Here is an 11,694-nt window from a genome sequence, read left to right as displayed (position 1 = left end):
TCATTGTAAAAGAACTTATGGTCACTTTTTACATTTAAATTGTAAACGCATCACATTTATATTAAGAGGCTATATGTCCAAAGGGTTCAGAATACTACTTTAACTTTATTAGCCTATATTTAGGATCTCTTTTAATAGCCTAGTAGTATCTATCTATCTATCTATCTATCTATCTATCTATCTATCTATCTATCTATCTATCTATCTATCTATCTATCTATCTATCTATCTATCTATCTATCTATCTATCTATCTATCTATCTATCTGTCTATCTATCTATCTGTCTGTCTGTCTGTCTGTCTGTCTATCTATAGGCAACGTAACACTAGGCAAGGGTAGGCACCAAGGGCCACACATCTCATAAATATATCAAGTTAAGATAAATTTCCCAAATTGTAGCCTACATGATCTTCTATAATGTGTTACTACAGTGAGAAGATGACACACACAAGATATTGAGAGGTCAAATATATACAATTAAGTAGTTGAATGTATTTAATGTAAATGTGTTTCATGTTTCTATCAATAAACACATTATTTTGTAGGCTACTGTCCATTGGACAAATTATTTTGATAGTCTATCTATCTATCTATCTATCTATCTATCTATCTATCTATCTATCTATCTATCTATCTATCTATCTATCTATCTATCTATCTATCTATCTATCTATCTATCTATCTATCTATCTATCTATCTGTCTGTCTATCTAATTAACGAACGAACTAACTAATTAACAAACTATATAACTAACTAATCCTAATAGTCTACTTTATGTACATTGTTCAACCTCTCATCACGGTTTTGTTCTGACGTCTGAGTCCGTGAACGCAGCATAATCCAGCCCCAGCCGTTGAGTAGCCATTTTGGTCCCACCTAAACCAGACACAGCAGCTTCACTTCGGGGCCGCCGGAGATGGAAGAAACCGAGGCGACAGCGAGTATTTCAGCCACTTAAACCTTTTGAAAGCCGCCTCCTTCGACTGGTGACACTCCACGCTATGGCTTGTGTCTAAAAAAGCCGTGTAAAATAGCCTGGGAGTGGGTTATTTTTTTATTTTATTTTTTGGAAGTAGCGACCGACAGCGCCTTAGTTGAGTTAGCTTCAATGACTCTGAAGACCGAACGGAAAAACGGACACTGATTTTTTCTTTTTGAGTTGAGATACAAGGCCATGCACGGGTATGTTCAAGCAATGTAAATGTTCCAAATCATAAAACTACTTTGCTGTCTACATAGAGGATTTTTTTCAGCTCCCAAACACGTCCGGTCTGTGTTTTTTTTTCTTCTTTGAAAATAGTCACGATCTCCATGCTGACAGTGTTTCCCCCCGGAGATAGCTGCAAAAGCAAAGCCGAGCAATTATCTCCTTTTTCGGCTGTGGGACTGAAGGAAGTACCGGTGCATTTTTTTGGTATTATTTTTGGACATCAGACGGTTTAAAGAAGGACGAATAAATAAAAAAAAGATGTCAACAAAAACTCCTTTGCCCACAGTCAACGAGAAGGCGACGGAAAGTGTAAGTATCGAGGTTTATTTGTGTGCTGTAAAATGTCATTCAAGTGGAATTTGTTTGAACTGAAATTGTGTCTGATTAGTGGCAATATTGAACTGCAAGATTACTTTGTCGGTAAACCGTAAACAAGCATATCCTCTGAGGCTCTACGTCAAATACGCCCTTTAAATACATGTAATGTCCATATTAGGTTTTATTTGCATGTTTTAATCCTCGAGTGGTAAGTTTGAAAGTGAATATAGGTCGTAAAGATGTATAATTAGGGTATATTTGGGGGTATTTAGGCCCAACCTCGAACAAAAACTACAGTACTTTGCCTGTTCTGGCAGGCAACAGTAGTCTTTCGGTTCCGGCTCGCTGATTGGCTCTCCCCAGCTGTCACTCAAAGGCTTTCAACCGTTCAGCTTCCAAATATGGGTCGCATAAGCCCCGCCCACTCGTGACCAATTTGAGTGTTCCAGTCAGGATTTTCAAAATGAAACTAATCTCTGCTGTGTAAATAGGAAACTGAAAATTTGTTATCAATGATTTTTTTTTTAATTACAGAAAAAAAAAACATATATTAAAAATAAGAAAATCTGCTAAACAACTTTTTCTTGTGACAGCCAAAGAACACACAACTAGCCTTTACATTTATTTTTTGCTGCTACGAGCTATTATTTTTATAACCCAACTAAAATTTTCTCCATTCATTTAAATTCTAATATAAATGACTAAATTATCATCTATAATGTGATAAATATTAGAAAATATTGCAAAATGTCCATTAATTATTTATTTTAAATTGTAAATTGTGATTTTTTTCTTTCTTTCTTTGATAATCGTTCAAAACCTCGAACATATAAAAACAGACGACAATTTCTTCTTAAATAATAGCAGCAAATCCTCAAATTTCAGAAGCAGCAGCCATTAAATCTTCTGCTTCATATCTCGAGTAATGTTAAATTAATTATTAAAACTGTCTCAGAATCAGACTAATATGCTTGCAGCAGCTGACTTATTTTAGGCCTGCAAAGATTAATCGTGTTCATGAATTAGTTGCTAATTTTCTTCATAATTTGGCCCAAGATGTCAGATAAAAGGGGTAATGCACTTTCCAAGTTGACAAAATCCACGCTAAGTATTTTTTCAAGTCCAAACTCTATAGATATTTAATTTTTAGCTATAAAAAAAACGGAGGAAATGGGGGCGCCAGCAGCGGACCCGGGTTCGATTCCAGTCCGCGGTCGTTCTCTGCATGTCACTCCCCTCTCTGCCCCATTTCACCTCTGTCTCTACACTATCAATAAAGCATAAAAATGCCCAAAAAAATATCTTAAAAAAAAAAAACGGAGGAAAGCATCAAATCAGGATAACTGGAATGCGAAAACCAGTAGATGTTTAGTATTTTAGTTTGAAAAATAATTAAGTGGTCATCAAAAAAAGTTGAATTTCTTGTTTATTGAATACTTGTTTCAGTGCTGCAAAACATTTACTCTTCTGACAGGAAATGGAGGAAGTGAACAGCCATAAACATATGACCTTGATTTACCTTTTTTAAGCATCAAAATAACTTCACCCCTATAACTTAATTTAGCTGTTTCTGTAGCTGCTTTGTTCATTTGCTTCATCTAATTGTGGATTTTTTGCATCTTGGGGTCATCAAGTGCAACTGAATGTAACTGAATTTAGTGGTTTTGGTATAACTTTCCCAAGGATTCTTATAAAGTCTTTAAACTAAAACATTTTCCCAAACCCAAAGTAATTCATGTCGATTTTTCACTGCAGTTTCAGTTATTGTAAAATTGGTCTTAAATTTTCATTCCCGTGGTGGCTTTAAAACAAGTCTTTAAAAGCCTTATATCTAACTTGCCTTAGCTGTAGGAAGAAATCCTGATACTTAACCTAACGTACATCCATTTTCTTTACCACACGTTCCCACTGTGTCTAACAGCAGCGGTGTAACGTTCACATGTGATACCATCTGAATCTTGTGACTCATCCCAGTAGCAACATAGAGTCAGCTGGAGATAAGACAAAGCACTGAGGCCGGATAAGATGTGTTGAAACCTCATTGACCCTGTGTGTTCAATAGTGTTGAAACTGTATTGATACCGTGTAGGAGAACTCACAACTTGGGATATTTCGGGGGCTAGAAATGTAAAGATTTAGGAGGCAGAATTATTATTCTTTTTTCTACTACTTGGTGTCCACTCTACTCAAAACCAGTAGCCTAGAAGCAACATTGAAAACAAAATGAAAAACAATCGGTTCTTTCTTTCTTTTGTTAATCTTTTAATCATTCCTCAAAGTAATTTTTCAAGCAGAAATAACACATTTTGATTGTTCTGCGATTGTTCTCAAATGCGATTATTTTCTTTTGAACTCACTTGTTAATGTTAGATTTGTGTACTGGACATATTTGTTTTGGGATATTTTTTTGGATTGTGCTCTAGTATATTGTGGGAAAGAGTTTTTAACAGAACAGATTTTGGATAATTTTTTTTTATTAATAAAAAAAAACGATGTGCTGGTCTTAAAAATCCATTTTGGCATGTTTTTAATTAACACAATCTATAATAAATCAGTCAATTAACAACATATGAACAAATCCATCTGTAATAACCTTCAGAATAGTGCTAAGATTGAATATGGAAAGTCTAGTTGATGTAAGTGCTTTAGAAGTTGAAGGACTAAAGGCTTTTAACTTGAAAGGACAAGGTCTGGTTTCCTGTGTGTCTGGCTGTAGCAATAGGCTTGACTGAGATCATTGCCCCCCCCCTCCCCACACACACACACACCCACACACACACACACACACACACACACTCGGTCTCCCACTCCTGTCTGTCTATGTTTATCTATTCGGGCTTTTGAGTGAGTTGAGTTTGAATCTGGTGTTGTGGTGAATGTGTGTATGGGCATCGCGAATTGGACAACACACACACACAGCAGCGTTTCCCTGTTTTAAAACATGACGGGCGCACAGGACAGCAGGAGAAACCGCAGTCTCGTGAGTATCTAAACCACTGAAAACCAAAAGGATATCATATTATATACAGGAAGTCGTTAAACGGGGCAAAATGGTGTGTGTTTAACTGGTTAAATGTAGCTTATTTTGTGTCCTTGGTCGGTGGTATGTTGGAAAGAGTTAAAAGTTCCCACAAGCGCCTTTTTTTTTTTCTTTTTTTTTCTGCAGTGTGTGTCTGGTATTCAACGGTGACCTTATCCTACTTGAAGATATTTTTATCTCCGCTGCTATCGCTGTGTGGAAGCTCTAATATATTCCTATAGTGACTTAAAGAGTGTGTGTTGCCAAGGAGGAGATACTTTAGAGGGAGGTTATTGTGATTGAGGGCCCTTTTTCAAATACCTAAATAATGAATGTATACTGATTTTTTTCAATGTCTGCAGTGTTAATGAAGTACGTTTATTATGACCTTGTCCTATTACTGGTAACTTGTCTATTGACTTTATCACACCATCAGTGTTAAATTTTATTATTTATATACAAAATGTTGTTGGCCTATGTCCTTTTTATAGTGTACATTTTTAGTTTCTTGGTTTTGCCCTACATTTTTCACTATTTAGGATGTATCCATTGTTTATAGTTTTTATCCTAGTAATCTTTACTGTAGGTCGGAGATAAATATATTTGCTATTCGCCTGTATGTCTGGCACTTTGGAATATTTTGCAGAAATTGACAGTGAAGTTTAATTTGACTTTTGACTGAAGATTTAAGGTGGAGAATAATCTTTAATACGTATGTTTTTTTCTAAGTTGGATTTGTGGAGTGAAAATGTAGAAAAAGTAAGAGATAGTGTTTGTTTCTTGCTTGGCATATTTTGGCCTCTGTCCTTGTTTAGACACAGTTCTTTGTGTAGGGTTGTATGAAAGTCTACAGTTCTAATTCCCTCGCTACTAGCTGTGAGTTTTGCCCACTTATATCATTGTTACCAGGGTGAATGGGGTCAGTTTGGTGTGTGTGTGTGTAATGAGAGAGAGATAGATAGATAGAGAGAGAGTGTGTTTGTGCATGTGTGTTGGTTAGAGCCGGGTGGGGTTAACGGTTGGACAGTCGATACCCATGCCGCACCGAGTATCTATCAGATAGTTTTTTTTGTTGTTCATCAGTGGTTGGGAAGCAGAGCAGAGAGATGCTTTTGAACACAGAAAATCAATCCCTTAGTTTAGTGCTGGTGCAACGCTGTCAGAGATGTGCACAACTAAATCACCACAACAGAGTCCTTACTGCAACAAGCATTCACACTTTATTTTTTTTTTAAATACTTTTACACACATACACACACACACACACACACACACACACACACCACTGAACAAGTGACCACCAAAATAATATAAACAATCAACATGGCGTACTCTACTTTACAGGTTTGGTTTCTAAGGACATAGTTTCAGCTATATTATTCAACAAATGTTAAGCAGAAATAAAAAGTCAACAAGGTGTCATGTAGGTCCCCTCACTACTGTTATATAGTCAAGGAAAGGCTGTCATATCTGTTTACATGTTTCTGCTTTCCCTGAAATTTCACAACACATTTTCTCCATACATAAAGTATTAGAGAACTCTATGAGCCAGATGTCAAAGGAGCATTCACACATTAATCAACATACAACATGAACAGCCAGTAAGTACTCTCTCTCTCAAGAACAACACCGAACTGGACAATCTGAAACACTCTGGCACTTTAACATTATACCTCTCTTATACTGTGGATTACATTTTTATTAAATTGTTTGTATTGCTAATTGCTATGTGTTTTTCGCAGTTTGCATTGCAATCTGAGGTTTATGCCCCATTTAGGAGTGGCACACACTCCTACTTTGGTTGTATCCTGCCCAATACAATGATAGTATTGTCAGGCAGTGGAGTGGCCTGCAGGAAATGGGCGGTAAACAAGTAACCATGAGGTCGCTGGTTCCTCCCAGTAACCATGAGGTCGCTGGTTCCTCCCAGTAACCATGAGGTCTCTGGTTCCTCCTCCCAGTAACCATGAGGTCTCTGGTTCCTCCTCCCAGTAACCATGAGGTCGCTGGTTCGATCCCCGGCACCGGACAGGAGGGTATTAGTAGTAAAACTAGTGGTGGCTGCTATTAGATATACGGTGCCCATCATCTCTACCATTGAGTCCTTGAGCAAGACACTTTACCCCAAACTGCTCCAGGGGCGCTGTACTATGGCTGACCCTGAGCTCTGACCCTTACTGGGAGGGATACACGTAAAGACACATTTCATTTGCCCTGTTATGTCATTGCCATTAAACTGACAATGAAGTAATTGGAAAAATATATATTTGCTAATATTTGATCACGTTCATCATCAAGACAGAATATCTAAAAACCATGTTGTGGTCCAGTGGTGGACCAAATGTGTATACTACTGATTCACACAAAATATGAAAGATAATTAACACATGTAAAGAATAGTTTGATCTACCATCCACTAACTAAAGAAGTTAGCTCAAAAAATGCATTGTTCATAAAGTATGATTTTAAAGGTGTAGTCAGTGATTCTGGAGAACGCTTGTATATACACGGCCTAGGCTCTGTAAACTAGTATGTAAACAAAGAATTTAAGGACTCGGCTAGATAAGTTATTGTGTCAATCACTAACAGTAGATTCTGAGGCAGACATGGTGTTCTGGATTGACCCTTTGACTTGCCCCTCACCTGGTTTTAGTGGCTTGTTTGTTGCTCTGTGCTCGGCTCAGGCTGTGCTTCCTGTTTTCAGTCTGCCTGCCACACACAGGATATGACACTGGCTGGAGCTGCTGCCACCACATGTTACAATTCATTCTCTAGTTCTTTTGCACATGGCTTTATGAGACAGAGAAAAAAGCTGCTAATATTCAGATGAAATTATATGTAGACAATGGTGGATGTTTATTGTCTTTTTACATTACATGTCATTTAGCAGATGCTTTTATCCAAGGTGGAAATACTGGAACACACATTCATACACCGATAGCAGCAGATACAAGCAGGGTGCAAGCTAACTATCGGGAGCACTTTAGGGTTCAGTGTCTTGCTCAGGGACACTTGGACGTGTGGCGGGGAGACGGGGAATTGAACCATCAACCCTGCAGTTGCGGGTCAACCACCCTACAGCTACACACTAAGCTACATACCCCCATACTCTTTGCTTGATATAATAATATCAAAATAGTTTTATGAGTGGTTAAAGATGGTGTCAGTGATTCTTGTGCAAAAAGCTTGTTGTCAAAATCAGTCAATATCTATATGAATACAAGGCCTAGGCTCCGTAAACTGGCATGCTGCTAACCACAGTGGACCCTCTTTGATTACATACCAGTTTACAGAGCCAAAGCTGTGCATTAACACCAGATTTATTTTGATTGCACACACAGTATGGACAGGTAGCGGATCTTGAGGAGATATTCACTGATACACTGTGTAGAACACAAAAAGTGCACAGTAATACAAATAGAAAATGGAGAAGAAAAAAATAATTGCAGTGTCTGTTGTTTTTCGAAATCAGGTCATGGGATAGAGGAAGATGAGAATATCTGAAACAAGCTCAAAAGAAAGTTCCTCAAGTTGAGCACAGATTCCTGCCATCCAACCTGGTCACATCTTTTCAATTTAGTTGTCAGTTACTTGTGCCTTTTAACGTGACTTTCATTATTAGGAGGGAGACGGGGACTGTTGCATTCTGGGTAGGGAAAACTGAAGCCGCTTTTAAATCGAAAATCCTTTGTTCCCATAATCTGTAAGAGGCAGAAAACGTTCCTAAAACTCATTTCTGTTGGACTTTTTGGTGCTGTACTAATAAAGTATAATATTCTATTTATCCATGTGATGGAAGTTCATACAAATATTACAAGTGAAACTGGTCAGTGTTGTTTACATTGAAAATTGTTTATTTTACAAACAGTATTTGATCAACAGGAAATGGATCTGCATCAGTTATTTGCAAAAGATTAATCAGTTTATTTTTCAAGTAGAGAATGCAGAAAACGTACTAGTTCCAGGCTTGGATATGAAGATGTTGTGCTTCTCGTTTTTTTATGATAGTGAATTGAATATCCTCAAGTTTAGAGGATGTCATTCAGGCTTGATGGGCTCTTGTCGCCATATTCTGACATTTCATACACGATGAAACAGTTATCAAATAAGTTTAATCCTTCTTCCTACTCCTTGTCAGGCATAATATCAATTGAATCAATTGAATATATGTAAAAACATTTTGTTTATTGTTTTTTTGGTGCTTATCATTTTGTTTGATTTTTATTTGATGTCTTCAATAAATTAAATAAATCAAAAGATAAAAGTGTTAGAAAGATGACCTGAGGAATTATCACCTTTTTCATTTTTACAAGATGTCAAATAATAGAAATAGGAAAGAAAGAGGGGTTTCAAAAGTGACTGGTTGGTGAAATGGTGAAACCGTTGATCTGTAGCTGGTGGAAGAGACATGTGTGTTCGTCGTTATCTGAATGTAGATCTATAAATATCTGTGTTCATTCCTGGAGAGCATAAGTGGATATGTCAACATGAGTCACCACTGACGCATCCAGATATTCTTCTTTTTTCTTTTTTCGGGGATATTGCACAACTTAAAGGTGCAACTTTTAAATATTTCTAAAACAGTCAGGTTTTTCCACTGATGATCATAAATTACACGTGACGGCAAACGAGACCGTCAGTGCAAAGAATGCTATTGTTTAAATTGTTCTGCTTTCCCTGGTGTCTCATAGCGGATTTGTATCCATATATAGGGTACTAGAGAACTCCATGAGCCACATATTGAAGCAGGGGGCTATCTCCTTATTCCAAACCTTAAGAATATATATTTTTTGCGATAACCATCCCATACTGGGTCGACAAAGCTTTCGTACGACCTAAAGCTTGTCTCTAGTTGTTGTGAGGAGCCTAGAATGTCTGTTTCTGGGTTGGTATGGAGGATTTCGCCGTAAACATCTGAATATGAAACACATGCTTGACCATAAAGAGTTTCTGGTGTTTTTTTTTATTTATTTTTTTTTTTGGGGGGGGGACATTTTCAAGCTTTATTAGATAGTACATAGTTGAAATGGGGAGACAGAGAGAGAGAGGGGGGATAACATGCAGTAAAGGTCCACGGGTCGGATTTGAACCCGCGACCACTGCAACAAAAGGCCGGAGCCAATTTGGTACACGCTCTATCCACTTCACCACTGGAGCGCCCCAGTTTCAGATGTTCTAACAGTATCTCTGGCCTGTCTCTCTCCACAGCACACGTCTCACACCAATGGCCGCTCTGAGGTCACCACGCGGTCGGGTCGGACCGGCGTTCGAACCCGCAGCTCAGACGAGCCGCAGCAGCCGCACGTCGGAAACTACCGGCTGCTCAAAACCATCGGCAAGGGAAACTTCGCCAAGGTCAAGCTGGCGAGACACATCCTCACCGGCAGAGAGGTGAGACACACACACACTCACTCACTCACTCACTCACTCACTCACTCACTCACTCACTCACTCACTCACTCACTCACTCACACTGGATGTGTTTTTATTTGTTTTTTTGACATTAATACTATTTTATTAGGATTTTTTTTTTTTTTCAAATGTATAGATTTTTTTATTGGCGGCATTTTTTTTTTAGCTTTTTATTTGCCCCAATTTCCAAAAAATGGTCTGAGAGGGGAATGACAGGCAGAGACCGACCCGGGCTGGATTCGATCCCGGGTCTGCTGTGAAGAGGACTGAGACTCTTTGGGCGGGCGCTCTAACCAGTGACCACTACACCACGAACGATCCCTGTTTTATTTCTTTAACTAATGTGTATTAAAAATAAGTTCGCTTATTTTGGTACCATTCACAACTTTTGAACAGTGGAAACGCAAATAAATCAATGCCTTACCGTACCTTACCAAACTGCACCGCCCAGTGTAAACGGATTTTTAGTCCTTGTACCAAAGCTCGGGTAGTATTTGCTTTAGTATTCTCCTAGCAGCTCCATCGCTCTAACCCTTGTTGGCACTAATGGATGTTTTCAAGGAGCATAATTGATTCATAATTGATGAACAGAAAGAGCAAGTGAAATAAAGTGACATCTAAGGAACCGACTGGCGCTCTCTGTTCCCCTCAATCCCCTCCTGATCGCCTGGTGAATTATTTGGAGGAATATTTTTAGCTGAAACTTTCTTAACGCTCCTTTAGAGTATTTAAGAAGACACACTGCAGGCTAAAATATTGTCTTTTCAAGCACTGGTTACATTTTTTTAAATATTTTTTTTGCTATTTTTTCTTCCATAACATGTCTTCTTTCATAGTATGAATCAAAGGTCCAAAGTGTACATTTAAGTGTTTATTTGACTAAACCTTGTGTGTTTTGCGTCTGTATATTTCTCCTATACAGCCATTTTTAGCAGCCATTATCTTAATATTAGTTTTATTTTGTGCTTTAATGTCAGTAATCAACTGGCAAAGTTTCATGATAATATCTATAAGTTAAAGATGTTCCCTTATTCACCTGCAGTGTCTCACCTAAGTAAGTTTTTTTCCTATTGAGAGAAAGACTAATTCAGTGACACATGTGTTGTTCTGTTGTGTCCTATTTAGCTCATTTTGTCTGTCTGTCTCTCTCCACAGGTTGCAATTAAGATAATAGACAAGACGCAGCTGAACCCAAACAGCCTTCAGAAGGTAATTTACCCCAATTCTGTGTGTGCGTGTCTCTCTCTCCCTCTCTCTCTCCCCCTCTCTCTCTCTCTCTCTCTCTATCTCTCTCAATGTGGCAGAATTCGTTTACAAATTCATGAAGTGCGACTGATTGAGTATTAATTGTGTAAATGGGAGAGGGGAATGCTGGCAGCGATCATGATCATCTTCATTGAATTCTGGGGGAAAAATTGTCTTACATTTTCTTCTTTAATCTCAAAGAATATTTAATTTTTTTTTGTTTGTAAATGTACGACTTGAATCTTCGAGATGTTTTCAATAGTTTCAATGGCCCTTTATACCATATTATACCATTGGCTTCCACCTTGTGTATTCTCATCTGCATATCTCTTCCTCCATGAGAAACTGACCCTGCGTTCCAATACCCATACTTCCCTACTATTTAGTATGCCAGAAAAAGATTGAGGATGTCCCAATACATGCACATCAATTGTAGTATGCTGAAAATACATAAATGCCCCACTAACTCCAATAGCATTTTGGAGTAT

General features: G+C 38.0%; 1 protein-coding gene across 8 annotated transcripts in view; it reads left to right on the top strand.

Annotated features, from left to right (window-relative positions):
- The first annotated feature begins 883 nt into the window (after positions 1-883).
- The window catches only part of mark3a (MAP/microtubule affinity-regulating kinase 3a), a 54,702-nt gene continuing 43,891 nt past the window's right edge, over positions 884-11,694 (top strand). For 7 of the 8 annotated variants that reach the window (XM_080042495.1, XM_080042497.1, XM_080042492.1 and 4 more), the window contains exons 1-3: positions 884-1,521; positions 9,758-9,940; positions 11,117-11,170. In XM_080042495.1, the coding sequence (XP_079898621.1) occupies positions 1,471-1,521; positions 9,758-9,940; positions 11,117-11,170 (288 nt within the window). In that variant the 5' untranslated portion in view covers positions 884-1,470. Of the gene's footprint in view, positions 1,522-4,353; positions 4,511-9,757; positions 9,941-11,116; positions 11,171-11,694 lie in introns of those variants that run through there. The other variant, XM_080042491.1, reaches the window with a different exon arrangement.

The sequence above is a fragment of the Ammodytes marinus genome (assembly GCF_949987685.1).
Source record: "Ammodytes marinus genome assembly, chromosome: 15".
Classification (NCBI taxonomy): Eukaryota; Metazoa; Chordata; class Actinopteri; order Uranoscopiformes; family Ammodytidae; genus Ammodytes; species Ammodytes marinus.
This window is presented reverse-complemented; position numbering and strand designations above follow the sequence as displayed.